The sequence below is a fragment of the Fringilla coelebs genome, assembly GCF_963513975.1.
Source record: "Fringilla coelebs genome assembly, chromosome: 2".
Taxonomy (NCBI): Eukaryota; Metazoa; Chordata; class Aves; order Passeriformes; family Fringillidae; genus Fringilla; species Fringilla coelebs.
The window spans coordinates 80,501,615-80,528,138 of record NC_140029.1 but is presented as its reverse complement, the minus strand read 5'-3'; the positions used below and the strand labels follow the sequence as shown (position 1 = coordinate 80,528,138).

Sequence of the window (26,524 nt, the reverse complement as noted above, 5' to 3'; positions counted from 1 at the left end):
AGAAATTATTTCCAACCTTGTCAGCCATTTTAAACTTATATGCCATCTGTTAGAGAAACCTAAAATCTTGGGGTAAACTGCTAATCAGGAAAGCAGCACTTCGTATCCATTCCCTCCATTCCCTCACTCTGCACTTTGCCTGCCCCAGCTGGCTAGCACAGATTTTCTCTTTACGAGGACTTGGGATGGGTGAGGGACAGGAGGGAGAGTGAGAAATCCCCTACAAACTCTCTAAATCCATGAGTCCAGCATAAATATTAGGAAAGAAAGAAAAGCAAGACCCATCTTACGTCATCTGTGAGGTATACACAGAGCAGGTTGTGTTGCATCTTTATGAAATAACTGACTTCTGGTCAACTAATATCTTACTGCTGTAATTAGTGATAGTGAACTTGTGATGTTCAAGGGAAAATCCGCACCTCGTTGAGATGCTCCTTAAAGTTACAGAAGCACAGGATGTCTGCATGAGCAGAGTACCCAACATCACCAGCTGGAAGTGTGGCCATTGGCTTTGCCACAAGCCTCTTAGACACTAAGAGGTGATCCTGTGCCCCGACCATCCTTTTGATAACATCAACCCCTGGGAGCAGAATCACAGCTCTCGGACTTGCTGAGAAAGACACAGCTGTTCGACAGCAGAGCCAAGAGCAGAACAAGGGTCCTCAAGTCCATATCCTGTTCAGTAAAAACATATCATTATCCCAGTTTTCACTGTATTCTTCACCCATATGATCTTCTGTGTATTTAGTTTTCCTGCAGTAATTGGTTTCAGGCAAATTGAAGTTAGCTGATATTTTCCACCTTATTTTTCTTTTGCTCATGATAAAGGCACAGCTTTTTGCTGTTTTAGTGTCATGTAGGAGAGCAGCTTTAACAGTGTGCAGAGACTGTCTAGAAGTTCTCTGTGCTTCCAGATTCTCTGTGAGAGCGAATTACGAGACAGCTGAGCGCCTGAAGCAGTTTGATTTCTGTTTTCCTCCTGCAGATCGTCGATGGCAAACTCTGGTTCCAGTTGGATTGCGGAAGTGGCCCAGGAATCCTGGGAATTTCTGGAAGGGCCGTTAACGATGGAAGCTGGCATTCAGTCTTCCTGGAGCTGAACCGCAATTTCACCAGCCTGTCCCTGGACGACAGCTACGTGGAGCGCCGCAAAGCTCCCCTCTACTTCCAGACGCTCAGCACGGATAGCTCCGTCTACTTCGGCGCCCAGGTCCAAGTGGATAACGTCCGCAGCCTGACCGACAAGAGGACGACGCAGGTCCTGAGCGGCTTCCAGGGCTGCCTGGACTCAGTGGTCCTGAATAACAACGAGCTGCCCCTGCAGAACAAGCGCAGCAGCTTCGCAGAAGTGGTCGGCCTGACGGAATTGAAGCTCGGCTGTGTCCTGTATCCCGATGCCTGTGAGAGACACCCCTGCCAGAACGGCGGCACCTGTACTGCCGTGCCATCTGGTGGTAAATGCTTTCATTACTTTATGGGCTTTCCCCTCCCCGTTTTCCTCTGTAATTTATTGCCAGAGATGGTTTTATGCAGCAACATGCTTGAAAAATCTCATGAACTCTATAAAACTCTGATAGGTATTGCAAATTGGGTAAAAGCTGTTTGCTCTATAAATAACAGTGAAATGGTACCCCTTCTTATTGCATTAGTGTTCCAGGAGGAAATTGATTTATTGGCTGTTAGTATAATCCTATTTCTATAGAAACCAATAGAATTACAATTACTGTAATGTTCAGCTGGATTTTTCAGAATCCATTTACAGCATCCTTACAGCATTGAGGGCTGTACACAAAGATGGTGATTTGAAATGTCCATCACAGATGTAACAGCAGTGTTGCCTTACTCTGTTTCCGAAGCTGTCACAAATAATTACTGAGCTGTCCGCAAACACCTTCATCCTTTTGGAAGTGAGTAATTTTGTTACATGTCTGCATGGCAAATAGCAAGTTGGGCCCATTATAAACCCCCCTGAACTGTATTTTACAGCTTTCTTGGAGGTATGAGTGTTTTAAGGTCTAAGTAATATTATCCAAATTTTATAGGGCATTGATTTAGACGCTTGTGCTTGTGTTGTAGTTTCCTATCCAGTGGTTTTGTGGTGGTTTGTGTCATTTGATACCAGTGACTTACTGCAGTGCACAAGTTACCAGAGCAGTCAGCATGTTAGCAGGAGAAAAGCAAATGGCACGCATGTAGAACATTGCCTCTCGGGCAGTTCTCTTTCTGCAGTGTAGGAGTTTCCCCTCCAATTCTCCATACTGTATTAGCATGCAGCCTTGCACACCTTTTCTGGCAGAATAAAACTTCCTCTGAAAAGGAGGTTGCTCAACAGAGAGGTTTTCTGCAAGTTCAGAGCTTTCCATCCCCTTTCTGTCAGTGAGTTTTGGTCATGGTTCTCTAGGGAAGTTCCCACCTAAACTCTCGTTTTATGGAGCATTTAACCACTGTCCCAGGGCTTTGTGCTTTAATGTGTCCATGCAACTCCCTTGCACCCATAGTTATTATTTCTGGTTTTCATTAGTTTAAGCCTGACTCTCATATTTCCTTTCTGAGTCCCCTCCACCACACAGAGTTTTTAGGCCTAAACTTCAGATCAGTTCAAGACCACCATGTGGTGAGATCTGAGCAAAACTGTGATAGGTTTCTCAGTTGGATAGCCCCACTCCTATAAAGTAAGTCCTGAAAATGTGGATTTGTCCGTGCTGGGCTGTCTCAGCTAGCATCCCCTCTGGGTCTTTGGCTTTGATTCAGCCACCTCTTCTCCCATGCTATCACAAATGATGCATCAGGGATGCTATCAGCTTTGCTGCTGATGGGAAGAAATGAGAGGACAGTTGGAAGGAATGAAGTACAGCCCTGGTAATCTGGGATGTGTTGTGGGGCATGAGGAGAAAAGTTGCTGCTTGTGTGTTTCTCCTTAAGGGTCTTTATTTACCAAGGGAAGGAGAGAAAAGGAGGGCAGAACAACAAGAGCAAAAGAAAATAATTCTGAGGCAGAAGGATGCTGCAGCCACTGGAAGAATTGCTAATCATGATTATTGGAATTCCAAGGAAATGTGGCTGTAGTATGTACGGGAATGTCTGTATGATGGCTTTGATTCAGAGTCCCTACTTAATAAATGAGGTTACCCATTCGCCTCACATCCTAGGAAGCGTGAGAACAGTTCCTTCTATTGATTTTATTTGAGTCTATTTACAGTATTGCTCAGTAATCTCATGATGAGTAAATTGAAACCTTTCTAACAGAACTCCTTACAGTAATTTTTTTTTCCCCAGCACCATGTGCATGCCAATTCAAACTTAGGGGAGACACAGGGTAAGGGAGAAACAAGCAGCCCTGAAGTTTGGACCCATCTTATTACTGGAATGGCACATACCATTTTCACATCAACAAAATTCGCTGCTGGAAGGCAGTCACAGAACTGATTTGACTTGCCTGTGTTCCTGCCTCGGAGAGGGGCATGTGCCCTGCAGGGATGTTTTGGCTGCCTGCCGTCAAAAAATCTGTTTGCTGTTTTTACTGTCTCAGCAGTGTGTGTAAATAAAGGATGGTTATAAAGCCATAATTCCAGTGCAATGGGCCCTGACTGTATGTCGGTGGTTCTACAGCCCAGCCCTAAAGTGGAAGGCATGGGTGGTTTTGCTTCCACTAGGCAAAGAAGTTCTGTTGTTAGTGTCCTCCATGTGCTGAAAGGCCACATAATAAAATTCCAAGAGCACGAGAGTCCATCAGCATTGCAAGTCCTAGTTGCAGAGCTGCAAATTGCAATGTGCTTTTAAGAACAGTCAACCATTGCACTTGCTGACATAGATGTTAGCAGCTGACTTCCATTTAAGAAAGAAAGAAAAAAAACTTCCTTTTCTAAAGAATTTTCTTAAGAACAAAAATGGCAGCTTTTTTCTTTTTTAGTGAGGGGAAGAATGCAAAAGTATACCATGAAAAGGTCCTTTTCCCAATCACAGACCATTCAGTTCCATCAGGATCTCTTGACTAATATTTTCTATGATATTATCCTCCTTTTTCAGTTTTTGGAAAATAATGTTCCTTTTTCTAAACAGAGAGTATTTGGCATAAGATTTTTTTTTTAATAAATGAACCCTCTAGTTCAAATTTTACAAAGCAGATTTCATATAGTAGTTATGGACATATGTAGATTTCATATGTAGTTCTGATACATACATATGTAGATTTCATATGTAGTCATGGACAACCTACTGTGCTTTACAAGAAAATTAGGAGAGAGAAAAAGAAAGCTGAGATTTATAACTAACTTAAGAAGAAAACAGTCAAGCAAAGGTTACCCAACATTATAACATGAAAGAGTTGCTGGCTACATACCAGAAGTCAAAGAGGCCATGTCTAATTTACATGTAATTTGCATAAATTGAGCATCTACAACACAGTGTTCCTGTTATAGAGAATTTGAGATTCCCTGTTCTGGCTCTGTTCCTGAGATCTTCCTTTCTGTAGAAATGCCTACTGCCCCGTTCACCATTAATAAAAAGCTGCCTCAATTGCCTTTCACTTCATCCCATGGTTATGGGAATAGAGTGGTACCCTGGCCCTGTTTGGGGAAGCTCTCTGTATGCACTGGAAGTGTGTCCATGCTGCTGCTGTTAGGGTTTGGACAGATGCATTCCCAGCAGCTTCACAGCGCCCGGCGCAGGGCAGGGCTGTGCCTGGGCTGCACAGAGCTCAGGGCTGACCACAGAGGTGTTGCCCCAAAGCAGGGCTGGCACAGGGCTAAGCTGACCCACAGTGGCTCTTTCTGCCTGATCTCTCTGCACATGGAACAGAGCAGAATGGGGATCCCAGCCTGCATGAGAGAGCACAGTTCAGATGGGAACTCCAGGAGTAATAGAAAAGCCTCTCTGCTTTCAAACTCTGGTTTCTCAGCCATCAGAAAGTGACCATGACATGAATCTCTGCTTGCTCTCAGGCAACAGTGTTGTCCAAGTGATGTCAGTGGAGGGGGACTGTGTGTCCAGAGACCCCATGGGGAGATGCTTAAATAGGAGTGCATGCTTAAATAGGAGTTGGCAGAGGGGCATGAGCACTCACTGGATCTGACAGGTCGAGAGACTCATAGCAGAAAGAGACACACTCAGTTTTAGGACAGTTTTCGTGGGAGACAGTGGAAACCACAGCCCTGAAGTATAGGCCACATTCTTCCAGTCCCTATCCATAAGTATGGGTCAGTAAATCTATTTTTAAAGAAAGCTAGCATTTTGAAACCTGATGAACAGCGTGAGTTTCAGAAACAGCTTGGCTCTTCGAACTGAAATTTCCCAAGAAAATTCAACCAAGTGTTTAAAGTGTGGTTAAGCTATAAGCTGCTGAATTTGAGGTCTTAAAATGGGAAATGTCACACAACCTTAATAATAGTGTGGCACTTGCAGAGCTGCCCATAGTAAATGTATGTTTATCTGCATGAGTAACAGTATGAGCAATCTCAGCAATAGAAAGCTTTACTGTAATCACATGCAAAGACTGCACCAAGGTTTTCAACCACAGAGAGAAACCTCATGCTTCTGAAGCCTGCAATTATAAGTATAGTTACTTCCTTTTAATTTGATCAGTCCTGTACACATCTGGCTTCGATTAAAGTAAATGGCTTATATGAGTAGGCGATTTTATTTGAACATGAAGCATTTGAGCGGAAATATTTACTGAGTCAAGGACTGTGGGCAGAGTGTGGGGACATAAAGTCATTTTGCTTTCCCCACTTTCCACTTTTCTTCTATTCTTTTTTATTTTATTTTTTTTTTCATGAACAGAGCTAAAATCCAAAGGGAGGAGAAAATGCAACATGGCACTTGGGCGGTGGGCACTTTAAATACTGTTGGCAGCATTACTCACAGCTGGTTTTGAGGATCAGGTAATTCATAAAAAAGAAATTAGGGAAAAATTAATGTCATAATACCACAGAACTGACCTGGTCTTACTAATTTTCTTGATCTTGCTTTTTCACACACATAAACAACCCAGCACATTGTGATGTGAGTATACCAAATGCACATCAATTATTTTTTTAAAGCTTTTTTAGAAATTTTAGGGGTGTTTAATATTTTTAATAGCTGATTATAGGTGTCTGTTCTTGAATTTCCACTTTAAAGGCACGCCAATCCTCTCATAGAAAGAAATGATGTTCATTTTTGTACCAAGAAGTGACAAGTGGCAATGATCTGTTTGAAGACAGATAAGTTAAATCTGGAGTGGCAGGACTGTGTATGGCTGAAGAACATACACTACTTGAAGGTGGCCTGGTTTGACTACAGACCTACCAAAATACAAATGCTGGGAGAGGTCCTGTTCCCCTTCAGTAGTTCTCATCAGTTAACTTGTGTGGTCAATGTCAAAGGCAGGGCGATTTCTGGACATCAAGTTTGTCAGGTCTAGCTGCACAGCAGGGAGAGAAACTACACAGAGAGACAAATGGAAAAGCCAAAGCACATTAACAGATAAAAGCCAGCTTGTCTTGCATGGGATAGATAGAAACAGGAGCATACACATGTTAGAAAAAAAAGAGAAAATTGGCAGCAGTTGGGAGCATCCTCTTTAATAAAGCCAAGTAAACCTTGGGATAGACAGACATTCAGATGCTCAGGCTGGGAATGCTACCAGCAGAGATGTTCACTACATAACAACACCCCATCTGCTGATGGCACCGTGCCTGCCTTGTGCCGCTGCCTCTGCTTCTTAAGTGCCAAGCAAACACAGGTGTAGGCAGGGAGCCTGTGTGGTGTCCTGTCTCACTGCATGTGGCTCTTCAGAAAGGTCTGGGGTGAAAAACACCTTTTCCTCTGGGTAGGGACGTGCCAAGAGAGCAGTAAGAGCAGCTGTTTGCATCACAGGGAGAAGGTAAGATTTAACTACGTAGAGGGGACTCAGATTGATGAAGGAGCATGAGAGAAGCCTTATAAAACAGCCAGTAAGCCCAAGACAATGTGTAGACCTATGGCTACATAATGTTTCGGGTCATGAATGATATTTGATGTGAATCTTCTCATCTCTCCCTGGGCTTTACTTCCCACTGTGGAGAGGCAAGGTCTCGCAGGGCAGGACCAGGCTGAACTGGAAGACAGCTGCTCCCAAAGCCCTGAGCTGCACACAGTGGGGTGAGGCTCCTCAGCACCAGCTGTTTGGCTCCACAGAGCCACTGCTGCTGCCCTGCAGGACTTGTTAACGTAGATACAGCCTGAAAAGGCTGTATTGTGGTTCATAGCTTGTTGTTGCTCTTAGCTCAGCTGTTGGGCACATGCTGCTATGGCACATGCTGAGAATATTGTGGTCCCACCCTTGAAGCTTTCAGAGGTGTTTTCCAGAGCTTCCTGTCTTTTTCCACTGATTCCCTCTGAAGAAACACTGTGGTGGCATCACTACATTTGCTGCCTCGCAGAGTGCAGATCAATATTTCTAGGAATTAAATATCCATTCCTTGTGGAGGAAGCTCAGATGGACTGTATGATCTTAAACGCTGATGAATTTCCAAAACTTCCATGTTTTCATTGTGAACAGGATTAAGCCCTACATTGTTTAAAAGAGATTTTTCATCCCTTGCTGAGAAGACAGTACATTGAGCCTTTTCTCATCCTTGAATGTGAGAAGTTTGCTTGTTATTCTTGTTCTAAACCAGAGGGAAGAAATGAATGGTACATTAGCAGGATATTAAATTAGAAGTATAATAAAAATCCTTTATTGGACCCAAGATGCACTCCCAACCAGAGGGGTTTTCTTCACAATTTGCCTTTGTCCACAGCCATGTGGCTAAAATATGCAGTAGCCAGCAAAATTACAGCCTCTGCTGGGAGGTTTGGAGAAGGATTAAAGGTCTGGCAGGTCTTCTGGCTGAGTGCTCTATGCTGTCTACTGAGCCATCATATCAGCCCTTCTCTTCCCTACTCCATGAATTTTGACATATGCTTTGCTGTGTTGGAGACCTCCTGGGTGAATGCTCTGCAGCTCTGAGCGTGTGTGTCACAGAAAAGTTCTGTGTCTTTTGCCAGTGAATTGGACTTGGCAGGTGTATGGCAGTGAATCCAACAAGAGGGAACACCAGTGATGAATATGGTAATTTAATACTGTCTTCTTTTAGTGCCGTCTTTATTTCTAACTTTGATCCTTAGACTTAGAATCTGCAGTGAATACTGTAGTCTTCTAATATCTGATGTGTGTTCCACCATCATTAAATCAAATTGTGTGAAAAATGTAGACTTTCAGAAGCAGATTTTTATTTTGGTCCTGTTTATACACTGCTGAACAGGGTTCTGACCCATTTGGTGCACTCAGTTCCATCTCTTCTTAGTATAAAATGCATAAATCCATGTTTCTTTTATAGTCGGTGGTAAAAAAAGTTTTTTAATCAAATCAATACTTCTCAAGTTTTCTATAATGAACAAATGTAAACAGAATATGTCACAGAACTTAGAACTTAGCTGAAACAAACAAAAGGCATGAAAAGAAAGTGATTCAAGGGCTTTGTCTTACAAATGATTGGCACCTGAGAACTTGGTTAAAAGACAACAGAAACTTGGCTTTTAACATCACTTTAGAATTATGGAGGTTTATAAAATATCAGATAGCAAATAGAATAACATACATATTCTGCTGTTACATAAGGCAACAGAACTGATTATGAATAAAGTGGTTTATATTTGAATTGAACATTCTCCTTTTGCTTAAACTCATTGAGACTGTAAAAAACATACAAAACACTAGTGTAAATTTTTGAACTATAGATGTCACTGTTCAGTCATAAAAAGGAAGTGCTGAAACAGCCCTCTTTATTCATGCTGTGAATTCTACCTGCAGTCTCAGGTTTGTAGTTCTTCAGACCTGGATCACTATAGGTCCAGAAAGCTGTTCACATTGTCTGAGCGAGATATTTTTAAGACACAAAAAGAAATAAGCCCATCTTGTTGATGCTTACTAAACATGCTTTTTGGGAAGCCCAGAAGTTGAATAATTATCTTAACTCTGTAACCGTGGAGAGATCAGTGTGTCTGTCTCCCTTCTTGTAGCAGGACAACGAAAACAGCATGATATTTGAGTATCTATTTCATTTATCTTCAATTAAATAGTACTGGACTCCTGAGTGAGTATGCCAGCAAGTCTGGTTCCAAGTTTATTCTCCAAAGCCTGTCCTCATGAAAGAATTCAATTAGAGCAGCTGAACGAGGCGAATTGAACATATAAGACATAAAAGATGTGGGAGTCTTGATGCAGAATTGCTTTTTTCTTATGCCTCCTGGTTTTTCCATACTGTTTCCATGAAATTCTTTTCCTTGTAACTGTGCTGGAAATTCCTGCCATATTTTCAGAAAGAATAACTTTTAAAACAAGTATTTGGGTTTTTTTCCAGATGTACAGAAAGTTTTTAAAAATACATTTTAAAGGCTCACCACTGAGAGATAATATTTCCACTACATCAGCTTGATTGCCAATAATTTTGACAGTGAATTGAGTTGCACTCAACCATTTCAGTTCTAACTGCAGTTGTATTAATGGCAGGAAGGCTCCTTGTTTTAGTTGCTTAATATGCTCTATTCAGTAAGTATGTGAACCCCATAACTGGAGCTTGAACCTTGCCTACACATCTGTTTAGGACATTTGGATTATATGAGGAGCTTTTTAAAAGATCAGCCAAAGTTTTTTTACAGATGTCCAGGAAAATTTTTCTGGCTCAGCAGCTCTGACTTAAGAGTCTTCCACTTCCAGGGACTGCCTTAGCCATCCCATGGCTTTCACAGCCTACATGTTCCATGCTCTTTTCAAGCAAAAAAGCAGTCAAATTTCCATATCCAGTTCACAACTTTAAGAGATGCACTGCCTCACTGGATTACTTTGTGACCTTAAAATAAAGTTTTTATTAATGGCACTGTGCCATATGAACTCACAGGCAGAGAAAAAGAAAAAATATATTTGTCATTTGATACTTGGCAGGGTGAACTGATGTGTTTAAAACCTCTTTTTTTTTTTTAATTCTGCTGTTGCCCCTGTGTTGGCCAAAACCACAGAAATGGGGCTTCAATCCCCAACACAGTCCCCCTCAACATGAATGTTGTTATGCCTGATGAATTGCAGTGAGTGATTAATCAGAATTTGATAGCACACTAGTACTGAACATAATCAGCTCTGATTAGTTCTGGTATCGCCCAGGTCAGCTGGTATTTTGAAGTTGATAGTTTCTGCTTTGATGATGCACTTTATATATAAACTGGTGTTTTGTTACTGTCACATCCCCATTGTGCTGTTCTTTTAAAGGGCAGAGATGGAAAAGCTCTCAGATGATGTATTTGTTCTTCGGTGAAGACCCAAAAGAAGAGTAGGCTGCCTCTATCAGCAAACATTTTGGGAATGTAAAAAGTTGGGGAAAGTTAGGAAATACATCCTTTATCTAGAATATTTCTTATTACCTTTCTTGAAAGGTGCTCACAAATGACATTTATTCTTACCTGAATCATGGCGATTAGGGTGGTCTGGGCTGCAGCCTCTGCTTGCAGACGTGAGCTCTGATTGCCTGGGTGTCTCAGATAGACAGACTCTTGACTGGCATTACTGTGGACCACACGGACAGACCAGAATGAGTGCAAACATCCCCTTGCCCCCACAGTACAATTTATTTCTCGGTGTGAAGCAGCCAAATTGTCCTCTAGCTTTTAGACAGACTCAGTGGTAGGAGTCTAATTTCTGTCTCTCTGTCCCTCACCTCCCAGGGTACCATTGCAATTGCCTCTCCCAGTTTACAGGAAGGAATTGTGAGTCAGAGATCACAGCCTGCTTCCCAAATCCTTGCCGGAATGGAGGCTCATGTGATCCCATCGGCAATGCTTTCATCTGCAACTGCAAAAATGGCCTGACAGGAGTAACGTAAGTGTCCCTCCCCAGGTGGGCAATGGGAGCTTTTTGACTCAGTGATGGTGGGCTTTTTGATCAGGCATTTTGTACCCAAAAGCTATGATTCACCTCACAAAAAATAACCCAACCTTAGTGCTTATTCCAAGTCAGAGCTAATGACAGCTGAGAAATCCCTGAGACTGGCATGCTCAGAAATGTTTTTTCTGAACTTTCCTTCCTAAGCTGTTGATTCAGGATGTTATCTCGAGACAGTTTTCCCTGAGATACACCTATCTGTTGCCAGCTTTTTGAACAATCTCGTAAAACCTGTGGAAGCTTCTGTGTAATCTTTGTTTTGAAAATGGATCAATTATTCAGTCACCTTAGCCCTAACATAAAAGGCTAATTTATCGCAGTCATTTTCTTAAATCCCTGCCTTGATCATAAACTTGGTGTAGAAAATCCTGATCTGCCCATCAACATGATTGTCCCTTATCTGGTTGTCTACTGTTTGCTGTTTGTATTTTTGCTACCTCTAATTCTTTCCAGTTCTCCTCTCTCTTTATGGTTCCTGTTCTTTTTTTCCCCCTCGTTTCTAAGATCTGTTTATTTTATCTCCTGACCTAAACAATTTTACATAGTCAGTATCTCCTCTCCTCTCCTCTCCTCTCCTCTCCTCTCCTCTCCTCTCCTCTCCTCTCCTCTCCTCTCCTCTCCTCTCCTCTCCTCTCCTCTCCTCTCCTCTCCTCTCCTCTCCTCTCCTCTCCTCTCCTCTCCTCTCCTCTCCTCTCCTCTCCTCTCCTCTCCTCTCCTCTCCTCTCCTCTCCTCTCCTCTCCTCTCCTCTCCTCTCCTCTCCTCTCCTCTCCTCTCCTCTCCTCTCCTCTCCTCTCCTCTCCTCTCCTCTCCTCTCCTCTCCTCTCCTCTCCTCTCCTCTCCTCAAATATTCTGATGTTTTTACTATATTTTTTCTCAACTATCTTCTCCTTGAATCCCCCTCTAATATTTGATATTGAAACCCATGGGGTAGTCCAAAAACAGTATAAAAAAGCAGATTCTCTATTTCATTCAGTAAGCCTCATTAGGGTGAAGGTGCCTTTTACTATCAGATGCATTATTTCCTTCTTGATATCTATCAGATGCTTTAAGCTCTTATTTCCTTCTTGATATTTCCATTTTATTGTCTTTAGAAAACCCATGGAATAGCTGTAGAAAAAATTAAATGCTATTAAATAAGATGATAATAATATGATAATTTGCAAAGTACCACAAGGCATTAACTAATGGCACCACTTTGACAAGAGACGGCATCACGCACAAGCTGGACGGCCTCTTGGATGTTCTCGAGATTCCAGACTCTCCTTTTCTTCTTTTAAGGTGTGAAGAAGACATCGATGAGTGTGAAAGAGAAGAATGTGAAAACGGTGGCTCCTGTGTCAACATCTTTGGTTCATTTCTCTGTAACTGCACCCCTGGCTATGTGGGTCAATACTGCGGTCTGCGCCCCGTGGTGGTTCCCAATATACAAGCCGGGCATTCCTACGTTGGCAAGGAGGAGCTGATAGGAATAGCCGTGGTCCTGTTTGTCATATTTGTGTTAATTGTTCTTTTCATCATTTTTCGTAAGAAAGTTTTCAGGAAGAACTATTCCCGCAACAACATCACGCTCGTACAGGATCCAGCTACTGCAGCCCTGCTCAACAAGAGCAATGGCATCCAGTTCAAGAACATCAGGAACAGTGGAGACAGCAGAAATATCTACCAGGAGGTTGGGCCTCCACAGGTGCCAGTGAGGCCAATGGCCTATACCCCGTGCTTCCAGAGTGACTCACGGAATAACCTGGACAAGATAGTGGATGGGCTTGGTGTGGAGCACCAGGAGATGACAACGTTTCATCCAGAGTCCCCTCGCATACTGACAGCCAGGAGGGGGGTGGTGGTGTGCAGTGTAGCTCCAAACCTGCCTGCTGTGTCTCCCTGTCGCTCCGACTGTGACTCCATCAGGAAGAGCACGTGGGATGCTGGGACGGAGAGTAAGTAGCACTGCGTGCCAGTCTCGTTCTTCCCTGCCAGCGTTAAGGGTTGTCCTCAGGGTGCAGCAGGGACAGTGGCACAGGTACTCTTAGTGCTCCAGCCTAATACATGAGGATTGTTACATTTCTCCAAGAAGTGATCTGGTTTAATTTTGAAAGGTTATAATTAAACCAGGCATACAAGGCCTCTCCTTCTATGCATGGAGTATGACTAAAAGCATTTATTTCACTTGTTGAGAAAGCATATATGAGTAAGTGCTCTTGAGCATTTTTCACTGATACAATGCAATCTTCTTTCAATTGAAAAGAAACAATTTGGAGCAGAATTCTCCAACATAAATTCTGTAAGGTTCAGGCTATTTGTTTCCCAAGGGAGTTAAAAATATTTAAACCTTCTTCAAGAAGCAATCCTGTTTTGCATCAGGGAGAAATGAACTAATATTCCTTACTTTCAGTGTCTGTGAAGTGAAGCAGAAAATCACGTATGGCTTGATATGTAGGATCACCTTTTCAGGCCATTGCATTCCCTTCTGCTTTCAGTATCAGAGCCACCATGGAATTTTCAATCCCCACACTCACCCTATTTGTGCTCTGAGGGTTCCTCACCTGGTAACAAAGTGGTCCCTCCATTCCTCAACTGGAGATGAAGCAAATCTCACATCGTCTGTCATGGCAGGAAATACCCGGATAGATAGCATCATCTATCCTTGCAAGTCAGACCATGTCATATGGACTGGGAGATGTTTACTTCACCATATAGGATTTTTTAAAAGGGGTTTTCTCTTATTAGGGATTTTTCCTAAAGCATCTTCCAGTACCTGTTGGAGGGGGCTTACAAGAAGGCTGGAGAGGGAAATTTCACAAGGGCCTGTAGTGATGAATGGCCTTAAGCTGAAGAAGAGTAGGTCTAGATTAGCTTTTAGGAAGAAATTCTTTACTGTGAGACACTGTGTGGTGAGGCACTGAAGCAGGTTGCTCAGAGAAGGGATGGATGTCCCATCCCTGGAAGTATTCAAGGCCAGATTGGATGGGGCTCTGAGCAACCTTGTCTAGTGAAAGGTTCCTTGTCCATGGCAGGGAAATTGGAACCAAATGATCTTTAAGGTCCCTTGCAGCTCAGAGTGTTCTATGATTCTATGATCTTCAACCCTATTGCAGCGCAGTCTTAACCAAAACTGTCACATAAAACTGCACAATCCAGTCCTATAATTGAAAGCAATGGGAACTGCGTAATACAGAGAGGAATTAAGCAACAGGTCAAGAGGACAGCATTCTGTTGTGCCAGGGGAGGTTCAGGATGGACATCTGGAAGAACTTTTTCTCTGAAAGAGTGGAACTGGCCACCCAGGGAGGTGGTGAAGTCACCATTCCTGGAAGTGTTCAAGAAATTATTGGGAATGGCACTTAATGCTGTGGTTTGGTTGGCATAGTAATGTTCAGTCAGAGGTTGGGCTCGATGATCTTGGAGGTCTTTTCCAGCCTTACAGAGTTCATTATTCTGTAGCTGTGCCCTGATCTGCAGATTTTCATCCAAGGCAGCACACTGGCTAAGGTCACGTAGTGAAAAATTGAATTAATGTTCATTTATTTGGGCTGTATTTCAGGGTTGTGTTGTGTCTGACCTTTTAAACTTTAAATATAGTTAAGCTGATTGAAAGCATCATCACACCAGCCCCCACATATGCTCTGTTCTGTATTCTCCTGGGGGTTTGTGCCACAGGTGCTGCTGGTCCTGGTACAAATTTCTGCACACCATGAGGCCATACCACGGAGACAGACCTCAGCTGTCACAGAGTGGGAAGCAGTGCAGTTTTGTTACTGCAGCACTCACTTCATCAGCTCCATACCCTGCTGCTCAGCAGGAGCAAATCAGCTCTCACCGTGTGGAGGTGTGCCGTGCTGGGTATAAATACATACAGCTGGCAGGTGGAGAGCTGTGCTTTCATGTTGATAGCACCTGACCTTCTTCATCTGTAATTGGCTCAGGTATCTTAGTGCTTAAAATGAAGAATAACTTTTTGTGTTCCTGATTATTGCTCATATAATGTGTAGTTGAATGTGTTTATTTATATATGCTTAATTACAGGAGAATTTATACCGTAGGTTGCAGTTACATTTCTAAACAGTAGAGTTGTGAAGACTGAATGTCCCTGATGAAAAGCAATGTAAATTGAAGCATAATCTATTATATGTCAGTGATGGAGCTATTAAAATCTGATCCAAGGGCCACTGATATGAATAACAAGATGCACAGTAACTTTACTGAGCATTGAATGAGCCTTTAATGAGGCTCTCAAATTAGGAAATGAACAGTAAAGTTAAATGTAACTGTAATCTCTTGTATAAGCTGTTTATACCACATTCCCTAAGTCATCATTTTCATTGCTTTTGAGACTACATGCCATCTAAAAAGACAATATTGAATACAGATGTTTCTTCCTTGATTACAATTGTCAGCCACTTGAAAGACTCCTTGGGCTTCAAACACTTCAAAAGTCTAGGTAACTTCACCAACTGCCTTCTTGACGAATAGGTCATGTCCTCTGTGTGAAGGAAATAATTTTATTCTGACTCATATAATAGAAGGCAGGATTTAAATGTGTCCATGATATAAACAGATAAATGTGCATACCTAGAGAGTACCATTTTGCTTTGTCTTTGCTGTCAATGAAGGTAAAGGGGTTGATGACGCTGAAGAAGTGACCTGTTTTTCAGGAAGTAATAAAGGCAGCAACTCTGAAGTACAGTCCCTCAGCTCCTTCCAGTCTGATTCCGGTGATGATAATGGTAAGAAATGATTTCATCTTTATCATGCTGGGGGAAAAGCTATTTATCTCTCTCTCTCTCTAATATTATTAATAGATTTATGTGACATCTTGAAACCCTTTAACAATGCCAAAAGTAAGAAAGTCATGGGTTCAAACCCTGAATTAGTGTTCCACTTACTAAATTATAGGAACATAATAAAAATCTTGATGCTTGGGGCTGTTGTATCAGGACCAAGCTTTACAGCAAATTAGAGGTATGATACAGCAGTCACACTGCCAAGATGTAAGTTGACTAATAGGTGAAACTGTAGAATTCCTATAATTTTCCTTCTGGGAAGAGCATGACTTTCATGTTTCACCAGTCAAATAAAAGGGATTTCCGTGCTATTTGCCCGGTCTCATTCATGGTCCCAACAAAACTCTGCTGCTGCTCAGCCGCAACAATGAGCGGATGAGCCAGTCCCCAGTCTTGGCCTCTCCCTGGCAATCACAGCTCAGCAAACAATAGAGCACCATTAAATCCTTGTTCAGTGCATACTCAGTGCCCGCCTCTCATGTCCTGCATCATTATCCATTATCTTCCTGGGTGACACAGGCAGAGCCATACACAGCCCACTAAAAGGTCCGCAGAGTCAGAGCAAACCTTTGTTCCTGCGGCCCATCTCTGTTGAGCAGTGGGTCTGAGAAAAGTCAAGATGTTTCTGCTGGGGAGGGATGGTGGATGTCCGGGAAGCCTCGTTCAGACACACAGAAAAAGACTGTCACAAAGGAATCATACTTGATTTCCTCAGCCACCAGTTAATGAACTGTCTGTAGACTCAGTTCCTCAGTCACGTCGTGCAGCTGTTCTCTAGGAACTCTGAAAAGTTGGAAAAAGCGCTGAGAGCAAAGTACACTTGCAGTTCCTTTTGGTCCACTGTGGCTGAAGCATTACAATTATTTTCGTCAGGCTTCCCAATGCTTTTCTGCCCCTGAACCAAAAAAACCTCTTTAGCCTTTTTTTTAGGATAAGTGTTATTTAATGATATATATTTACATTATAGTTACCTTTGGAATAATTATTCAAGTGGTCATTTATTGTACATTGTTACTTTTTGTATCTCACAAATTCTGATTAGACATTTTGAACTCTCGATCCTGTCTCCACTGAAATCATTGACACAGTACCCACAGAAGCTGGATTGGATCTTCTGTGCCCACTCATTTTTTGTGAAGGCTGCATTTAAAATATGGCCTTTAGAGATAACATTTCTAGTTCAGGGTTCAAACAAATCCATATCTTCAGGGAGAACAAGGGAAGAAACTTAAATCTTCTGAGTCATTTGCAGAGATCGATGCAAGACCACGCGCTCTGGTTTGCTTGAAGCAGCAGGGGAGGTTTGCAGTGAAAGAGCCTAAAGGGCAAAGGCAGGCATAAGTAAGCATTTATATACTCACATGCCTGTACTTTAGGGCTAATGGATATGCCTCCTGAAGCCATGAATCCTTGCTCTTCTTGTCATTTTAATTCTTTGTACTTCACACACCTCCAAAGGTTAGAAAGTTGTCAGTGAAAACACAACACAGTTCAGCTTCCACGCTCTTTGATGAGACAGGACAGTGGCTCCTTCTCCAAACCCCTTCCTCCAAAGCCAAGAGCAATGCTGCTGGGTTCTGAGGCTAGCACAGGAGACAGGCTTGTGTCACACAAATGTACAAATGGCTATGCTGACACTGACTTGTGAAACTGGGTGGCAGCTTCAGGCTGGGGAAACCCATCTTGCAGCAGTGGATAACTGGGCTGAATTCCACTGGAGGTGCAAGCAGCTTCTACTCACCCTCTCTAGGGCTCTTGGAGCCTTCTCTTGCTGTGTCAGGGGCTTGTCTTACCATGTAAACTCACATGGGGTGAGATTTTAAAGCTACTTTTTTTCTCTCACCTTATTTCTCCTGCATTTAAATTGCTCAGCTTCCCTAGTCTTTCTGTGAGTAGTTAGCAGGAATTTTTGCAGCCCAAAATCCTAGCAATGCTGTATTTGAGCGTTTACTTGGCACTGAGCTGTGTGGGGTGGGATTCCCTCTTTTCTGTGAATATGCTCTGCACAGCTCCCACCAGAGCCAGCCCTTAGCTGCAAAGAAAACTGCACTGGCCCTAGGTTTTGACCTGTTTTTCACTCTTAGGTTTCTTCCTCTAGTAGTTTACAGCTGCCCTCCATCTTTTTTCCCAACCATGCAGCACTAACTGCATGAAGCCCCTTATTTTTCTATCATGTTTATTATTCATTAGCCAATACAAGTCTCCTTTGTACAATTACTATTGCTGCTGATGGCATAGATATGCTGATCACATATGCTGACACAGAAAAGGGGTCCTTTGGTTTATCAAGGCTCTTTTTGCCAAGCCCTCAGCAGAACTGAGGAAATTGGATGACATACCTGATCCCATGCCCAATGTTTAGCAAAAATGTGAAAATATTCAAAGTATGTCTGCACTGTTAACACAATTCTTGTGATCTCTTAAGTCTGTTGGCTGTGTGAAACAAAAAAGTATGTTTTGTCCCACGTTTCTGGTCCCCTTCTCAGCCTGCTCCAAGAAATGGGTTTTCTTATAACTAAAGACAAAGGAAAAGGGAAGGACCCACTGCCCACTCACCCGGAGCTTTCCCTTCAGTTTTGATTTTTGGGGTTATTTCATGTTCCCAGAGGCAGGAGGGTTGGGTGGTGCAAAATGCAGATCACCTGGAAGACCACACATTACAGGCCTCCACATTAAACAGCTGCACAGTCTTATATTAATGATTTCAGGGGAAAAGTGTGTTTTGTTGGAACGCCTGCAGAGAACACACAAAGCATTTGTGAAACTATTCTGTCAAACACGGGTCAAAATTTGAAGCACACCTACATGGCTGTGTCCTCCTAATTATGGCTGTGCTGCTTAACCTCCCTGAGGTATTGCAGGGCATGGCACAGACAGTAAATAAGTAAAACATTCCTCTTAGGAAATAGATTGAGCTTAACACCATTTCTGAGATGGTGTTGATGGTCTAAAAGATAACGATCCTTGGAGCACATAGCACCATCTCTGGAGACCTCTAAGCAAGAATGAATTAGAAATTAGTGTCAGGTAGACAAGATACTGCTTTGGTTAATTGAATCAGCTGACCAGTCTGCTTGAATTTATGAGGTGATACACATCATCCCATATGCCTTTTTGGAAATGCTGGTTTGGAATTTATCAGCACTCTGAAGATATATGGGGTTATCTGAAATGAAATGTCCTGCAGCCAGCTGCATAAATCATGCATTGGTCAGCAGCCTTTTTTTTTTTTTTTCCTTCAATGTCAGTTCTGTCTTTTGAGAGAATTTATTGTGGTAACCTATGATGTGTGTTTTAAATACTAACCTGAAGCTGTCCTTCCCCTCCCTTTATTTTCTGCTTTCCCTCCCCTGCAAGCTTCCATAGTGACTGTCATACAGCTTGTCAACAATGTAGTTGACACTATAGAAAATGAAGGTATTTAAATTTTTTTCTTTCTTCTTATACAACAATGCTTCCTATTTTCATTGTGAAACATTCCAGCAGAACCTCACTAATCTACACTGACCAGCAATCCTGTGGCAGGGATTGGGTTTTGCAGATCAGCATGTTCACCAGCAAACATGAAAATGCCAGAGGAACGTACCACACAATATCTGTGGGTAACTGGAGGTGGTAGAAAAGGTGTCAAGCCTTCATCCTCTTCTGTTCAAGTCAATGTTTCTGCTTGTTTATTCTCATTGCCTTCAGAGAAAATAATAGACTGATAATGGAGCCATATCATTGAGATCCTGGCTGCAGGACTGGGAAGCAGAAGATGACACGGGAAGTCTGTAAAGTGTCCCCTGCTGCAGCAGAGCTGGGTTATGAGCCCCAGGGGTATCACACAGAGAGGAGCACAGTGGTGGCTGGCTGGTGGCTGGTTTCTCCCAGGTAACCCTGCCAAACAGCGGATGTGTGGGCACAGCTCCACGATGCCGTGGCTCTCCCGTGGCGTTGGTGTGCCCGTTCCACAGAGCACGGCAGTGTGCTCCAAGGACCAGCACTCACCTCTTCCACTGACCTCCTGGGTAACCTCAGGCATATCATGTTATAAGTGAACCTGTAATGCGGGGATATCACCGTTTTCTTTTCTCCATAAAGCACTGAGGAAATGTCTTGTTGTCATAGATAAGCATTTCTTTTATTTATTTTCCAACATTTTTCCTACCCTTGGGCAAATGTCAACTCAGCATCAACTCAGGTTATCCACAAGTCAAAAATTTCGTCTGTCCTTAGCAAATTTAAGACAGATTTTACATGCTTCAGCTAATCTAGTCTGCATAATACATTAAGATGATTAAGTAAATTATTTTTGTGAAACTACTGATTTTTTTCTTGAGCCAGTGTCACAGTAATTTTGAAAAACACTTTTACTGCTAGCTAGTGATGCCACTTGAGTATTTGTTAATATTGCATTCATTGATTTCCTGAAGTGTAAGAGTGCCATTCTTCTCACTATCAAAAAAACCCAAAAATTAACTAGCCGAGGTTAATTCAAAAGAAAGTCCCATTCTAAAAATAAAAAAATAACCTTGAAAAGAAACCATAGGCGCTGCAAATGACCTTGCCTTCCTAAGGGAAAGCTGAAGCAAGAACACTGGCTCATTATCATCCTTTACAGGTCAGAAAAAGCCAGTCTGGCAGTAGTTTCAAGAGACTGTCGCTGAAAATGCTTTGCCCACTTCCCAGTTCCTTATATGAAACTTAGGATTCTTAGGATTGTCTCCTCTGCAGCAGAGCTGTTGGAATTGGTGAATAGTTAGCCTTGCTGGAGCTCTGGGCAGAATTGCTGCCACGGAGTCATGGGAGGGTGGGGCTCCTGCCCCAGGGACCTGCCCGGGGTTGTGCAAGTCAGCCAATTAGTGAGGTTCTTCTGGATCCTGATCCCACAACTCAGAGGGAGGGCCCTGACACATCTCAGGTGCAGTGCCATCACACTGACCCCAGCGCAGCAAAATCCACTGTGCAAAGAAGAGAGAAGTGCAGAAGAGAGGTTAGGGCCGGTTCAGACACTGCTGCTAAACCTGTAGCTGCCCCAGCCCTGCTCACTCCAGGACATGGCAGAGCAGGTGGAGAACGCCTGCCTGGCTATCCAGCCAAGGGAAGAACCACCATTGCCCCATGCACCATGTGGTGATGAGCAAGGGCAGGTGCGGTCTGAGTAGGTGCAGGGCTGGAGAAGTCTTCCCTTGCCTGTGTCTGAGCCACAGAGGTTATGATGCCACAGGGGTCTGTGTCTCCTGCCAGACCTCCTCCAGCAATGTCACCCAGAGACTTTGCCCGATGACTTCTTGCATGAAGCCAAATAACATGCGGCTGAACAAGAGCATATCCATCTAGAAAACGCTGCAGCTTATTCCCCGCTCTTGTCTCACATAAACCTCCTTCCTTGCTCTCTCCCCCACCCCTGCACCCTCTCCATTCTGGAATGCCTCCCTCCCCACCAGCTAGCATGGCAGTGCAGGTGGGAGGTGGGTGTGGGGTTGCGGAGCGTTGTAGCTGATAGCCCATTAAATGGCTTTGTATTCTATTCTATTCAGGTTCTTATACCGTGCCCATCACCATGGTATCTGAGCCCAGGTGGGCCCAGATTTGTTTGAACCGGCCCTGAGAATGGTAGATTCTTATTTTTCTGTTTCAAAGTGAACAAGTGAGAGAAAAATGTACTTTGCAGTTATAAGCCGTGTCGATGGTGGATAGCCCTTTTTTGTGCTAAGAATTACAACTCTAATGTAATTCTGTATCTGTTCAGTGAGGGTAAATAATTAAGATATGATAGAAAAGGAATATAATACACGACATAAACATTTCTTTATGTATGTCTGCATTTGACAGGCAAGCATATCTTGTACGTTAAAATAAAGAATAATTAAAAATCCTACTAAAATGACACCATGGCAGCTGTACTTTAGAAATATGCATGCAGAGTTTTGTACTTTCACATGTAATACAATGCTGGTGACAAGCTCCGAGTTACCAGTTTTTGCTTTTCACTTTGTATCTGACAGTGTCTGTTATGGATCAAGGACAGAACTACAACAGAGGTGATTTTTCTGGGGCACCTTCTGCCTGTGGGCCGGGGTGGGCAGAGCACTGACTTGATCTATTTGGTTTTTTTCTTGGAACTGCTTCACGCGTACTCTTTTGTTTGAATTCTGTTGAGTTCAAAAGATGCATGAGAATGGTCAGCCACTTTTTTTGTTTCAAAATTCAGTTTTCAGTCAATGAGATTATTTGCTTGCATACTTTCTTTCTTGAAGTCATTGGAGGTGGAAGGGGAGATAAGATTCTGTAGGCATGCTGACTGCATTTAAAGATTTTTTTCAAATAACTGTGAAAAGCAGTAATTCAGACATTTTGATTTCTCGGACTCTGTAGTTTCTAATACAACCCAGTAGCATCTTAAAAACGGCCTGAGAGTGGCCGTGTTTTGTTTCTTTGCTTGTTTGCGTTAGCATCATAATGCAATTTATTCTCCTCCTCTACTTCTCTGGTCAGAGCATGGCTGACCTGTGTCCGTGGCCTGTGGGGCATGCTGTGATTTGAATGTGCAGTGAGGACTCAGGCAGATGCATGCAGGACACTCTGCTCTCCTCTGTGGTCTCCTCCTGACAGAGTGCTGTGCTTCTCTTCCCTGCCGCAGCGTATCATTGGGATACCTCTGACTGGATGCCCAGCGCGCGCCTGTCCGACATTGAGGAAGTGCCCAATTTTGAGACGGCGGATGGAGGCTCGGCTCACCACGGCAGCACCAGAGAACTGGAAACAGATTACTACCTTGGTGGCTACGACATCGACAGCGACTACCCTCCCCCTCACGAAGAGGAGTTTTTGAGCCAGGACCAGTTACCGCCTCCTCTTCCAGAGGATTACCCGGACCAGTACGAAGCCCTCCCGCCCTCGCAGCCGGTCTCAATGGCGAGTACTCTCAGCCCTGACTGCAGGAGACGGCCGCACTTCCACCCCAGCCAATACCTCCCTCCCCACCCGTTCCCCAATGAGACGGACACCACGGGATCTCAGACTGGGAACGAATTTAGTACTTTTGCTGCTGGCCCAAGCCAGAACACAGAAAATGCTAGTGCAGGTAAGGTGCCCTTATCCTTGCACAACTCCCTCAACGCCTCCTCCTCTGACGTCTCGGCCGGCTGCGGCTTTGATGACTCCGAAGTAGCCATGAGTGACTTTGAAAGCGTGGAGGAACTCAGCCTAGAAAATGTTCACATTCCATTTGTGGAGACCCAGCAGCAGACACAAGTGTAAAGGAAGCTCCTTTCTTCTTCCTCTTCCTCTTCTTTTTTTTTAATTTTGTCATTTGGTCCAATTAATAGTATAAATATTGAGAAGAAATTTTGCTGAAGGTGTGTCTATATATATATATTGGGCAAAGAAAAGTACAGTATAACCCATTATTAACTTGTTCAGAAATGATACTGTATGTGCAGACACAAAAAGACCAATTGTGTTAAGTATTATACATCACAAAATTGTTACAGACAATCTGGAGAGTGTACCTTCTATATTTATTACCAAGAGTAAAACTCAGCTTTTGAGGCAGGGGGAAAAATAACTGCTAAATAATTTCTTTCTCTCTCACAAAGTTGGGTTGTTTTGGGGTTTTTTTTGGCATTGTGTTATTAAAAGTGTTACAGTGTTATGATCTTCCCACAGTATTAAGGAACGAGTATGGATCATTCTAGAATGCACTGTTGCATGAAATTTTATGTCAGCAAAGAGTGAAAGCAATTGATTGCTGGGGCTGCTGCATGCAACACGTCAGATGGCTAAAAAAAGCAACATTTACAAATTGACCTATCAAAGACAAGTGACCAGTTATTTGTCCATAGATATTTATCTATACCTTTGTTCATTACATAGCATTTCATTCTACTTTGTGTAGAGTAACACACATGCACACAGTTTATATTTACTCCAAATTGGCTAACTTTGGTTGTCATTTTTAAAACCTGATGTCAGGTGCATGTGCATAGCTTTGTCCATGAGGACTTCCCAAAATGTCAGAGTTTGGCTCAGGAGTGGCCTGGTTTTGCCCCGGCTCTGTACGCACAGCCTCTCTTAATGTGTATGCAACATGAACATGGATCTGAACACTTGAGGTAACCTACCCAGCTGATCATTTTTTGGAAATTTCTTGCTTGGGCAATCAGCTCTTTATCAGCAGTCCTCATGCTGCAGTAACTAAAATCAGTTGCAATTAAGTTACATACAAGGCTGCTGTAACCTCACATTTAGTTTAACACCTTTTGGCAAATGTTCATTCCTAGAGTTCACAGGATGGGTTCTCAGCTGCTGTAGACTGACTCAGTCGGTGGAGCTGCATGAATGGACTGTGGCCAAAGATTTGTCACCAGATTTTCCACTGGGTGCATGATTTTGTAGGATTTGAGTACATCCAAAGGTTGTTTGCAGAGTTCAGAATATTGTTGTGGAATCAAGAAAACCATGACATCTGTATGCTTTTAGGCTTCCCTCAGTCTGGTTGGAGTAAATGGTCATTCACATTGATTTGGTCAGAGTAGTCAAGTGCAATCTGGAAATACTTGATTTTCACTCAATGTATTAAAGCAGAGTATACACACCTGTTGCTTGGTGCTCTGAAAATGTTTTTACCCCACTGCATTTTACAGCATCTATGTACCTTACTAGTGAATGTGAGTCTACAAGCCTTCATTACTGTTGGGTTTTCATCCATTTCTTCCATGGCATAAATCTGTCATTCTGAAAAGCTACTGAATACCTAAATCATTTTGATAAATGAACAGATTCCTTAGCAAGTTTCCTGTGCTGCTTTCCTTGTCCTGTCCCTTGGTCAATCACCTTAACTGGATAGTTTCAGCAGTTGTATGTCAAGGCATGTTCTTGAGTGACAGGAGTTGCAAATAAAAGTAAATTGCTGGCCATTTCTTGACATACAGAAAAGGTTTATTCAGAAATTTTCCCCAACACAAATAAATTACCAGTAGAACATAATTTAAATAATTGCAGCTTGTAACACTTTTAATAAAACAGGATTTCTAGAATTCTTGGAGTAGGTACAGTGTGTTGCTGCTTCCCTCCAATAGCTCATATAGCTGTGAAAGATTGGTGTGGATATTTTCTTTGGGATGATGCAGCACTTCTTCAGTAGAAAACAGCTCATTATGCAGGTATATGAATGAAATGAGTGAACTTCTAGAGAGAATGTACTGCACATACAAGTATTATCAAGTACTTGTCTGCAAATAGGTCCTGTCCATTGAATTTATGAATGTCACTTGGTCTTCTCAAAGTAAACATGCTTCTGTAACAGTGATATATTCTGAATGTGCTCATGGTGCGTTTCAAATCCTTTCCCCTGATATTATTCCTGTGTTTTTGAGAAGAAAAAAAAATTGTATTGTGATTGCAAGGAACTGAGGGATTTGCCAGAAGGCCATAAAATGGTTTGGCAAGCCTAGAGGCACGGATAGAGGATAACTCGTATTCTTCATGAAGTCTGTGTTACAGGAAGAAAAATGCAATTAGATTGATGTCTCTTCAAGAGTTAGGAGCATCAGAGTTGGCAAAGCAATTCTGCAAATTTAGCTGCACTTTTTGTATGACCTTCTGGGAATGTGATGCTCTCTTAGCATCAGGCTGCAGTTTACATGAGGCTTGCTCCTACTCAGTTTTGGTTTGAGACATTTTTATCCATTATGCAAGTAATTCTGTTCAAGCCCCCAGATAGTTATTAGGTGTACTTGTCACCTGTCTTCTGTAGTGAAAGTTCTTGCGTAAGCATGAGACACCAGTATCAAAATTTACTGGAACATATCAAAAGTGTCACGAGGGACAGCACGATGGGAGCCTAGTGATTGCCATACAAAAAAAAAAAAAAAAAGAAATCAATGTTTCTTACCAAGCTTGTTGCCTCAGTAATATATTGTTGGTAGTGAGTTTTAATAGTAAAATATGCATAAATACAATGTATAGTACTTTTTCTGTTTGATGTTGTTGCCATTTCATTTCACTGAACGCCTACTTATTAAAGTGCTGTTGGGAAGGTGCCAAGGATCACCCGTTCAGCCTTCTCTGTCCTATTCATGATTTCTATACCTCAATATCTCCTCCCCTCCAAATCCATCTTCAGATTCCCCTCTGTGAATGTTGGTACTTCTGTGGCCTTTCTGGTTTTTTTCAGGCTATTTTGATAATGATAACACCCAAATGCAGATCTAAAGGTGAAATACCTCTTAGGGAGTAAGATTTTCATATTAACATCTCTTGTTAAACCAAGCCATTTTCCTTTCTTTTTAATTACTACTCCACACAAACAAGTCAAAATCTTCTAATCTGGAACATAAGAACACATTCATAACATAATGTAAGAATTGCTGTTCATATTAGCACTTCAAATATATATTTCCTTTTTTTGCCATATGATGATTTTTGTATCACTGCTGCTGTCAGGTCCCTGGTTCTGCAAGAGCTACCCTGCACATCTTTGCTTATCCTGTGTGTCTGTATTTCAAACTGCATCCCTGTAGATGGCTCCACTACCCGATATTTTCTCTCAGAATCGTCTGTAGCAGATGATTTCACAGGCTTAATGAAGTACTTTTGGGTATCACTGGCTTATAATTTAGGATCAAGAAAGTTTTTGCTTTTTGGAAAGAAGCAGCAAGAGAAAAAAGCAACTTGTTAAAGTACAAATACACATTTATATCAAAAATCATGAACTTTGCCAGGGAGTCTAAGTAAAAGGGTGCTTGTTCTCTGTGTTTTGATCAAGTTGAGAATGCCATGCACAGTGCTGGCCTTTTTAATAACTCTGGCAGGGGAAAGACCATT

At 42.5% G+C, this 26,524-nt stretch overlaps 1 protein-coding gene across 4 annotated transcripts in view; it reads left to right on the top strand.

Moving 5' to 3' along the window:
- The window catches only part of FAT3 (FAT atypical cadherin 3), a gene marked incomplete at both ends in the record, with an annotated part of 305,089 nt that extends 282,132 nt beyond the window's left edge, over positions 1 to 22,957 (top strand). For 2 of the 4 annotated variants that reach the window (XM_084226344.1, XM_084226343.1), the window contains 7 exons: positions 986 to 1,454; positions 10,717 to 10,870; positions 12,213 to 12,868; positions 15,542 to 15,655; positions 19,070 to 19,129; positions 21,703 to 21,738; positions 22,338 to 22,957. In XM_084226344.1, coding sequence (XP_084082470.1) covers positions 986 to 1,454; positions 10,717 to 10,870; positions 12,213 to 12,868; positions 15,542 to 15,655; positions 19,070 to 19,129; positions 21,703 to 21,738; positions 22,338 to 22,957 — 2,109 coding nt within the window. The remainder of the gene's footprint in view (positions 1 to 985; positions 1,455 to 10,716; positions 10,871 to 12,212; positions 12,869 to 15,541; positions 15,656 to 19,069; positions 19,130 to 21,702; positions 21,739 to 22,337) is intronic. The other 2 variants (XM_084226346.1, XM_084226345.1) reach the window with 1 other exon arrangement.
- Between the last annotated feature and the right edge of the window lie 3,567 nt (positions 22,958 to 26,524).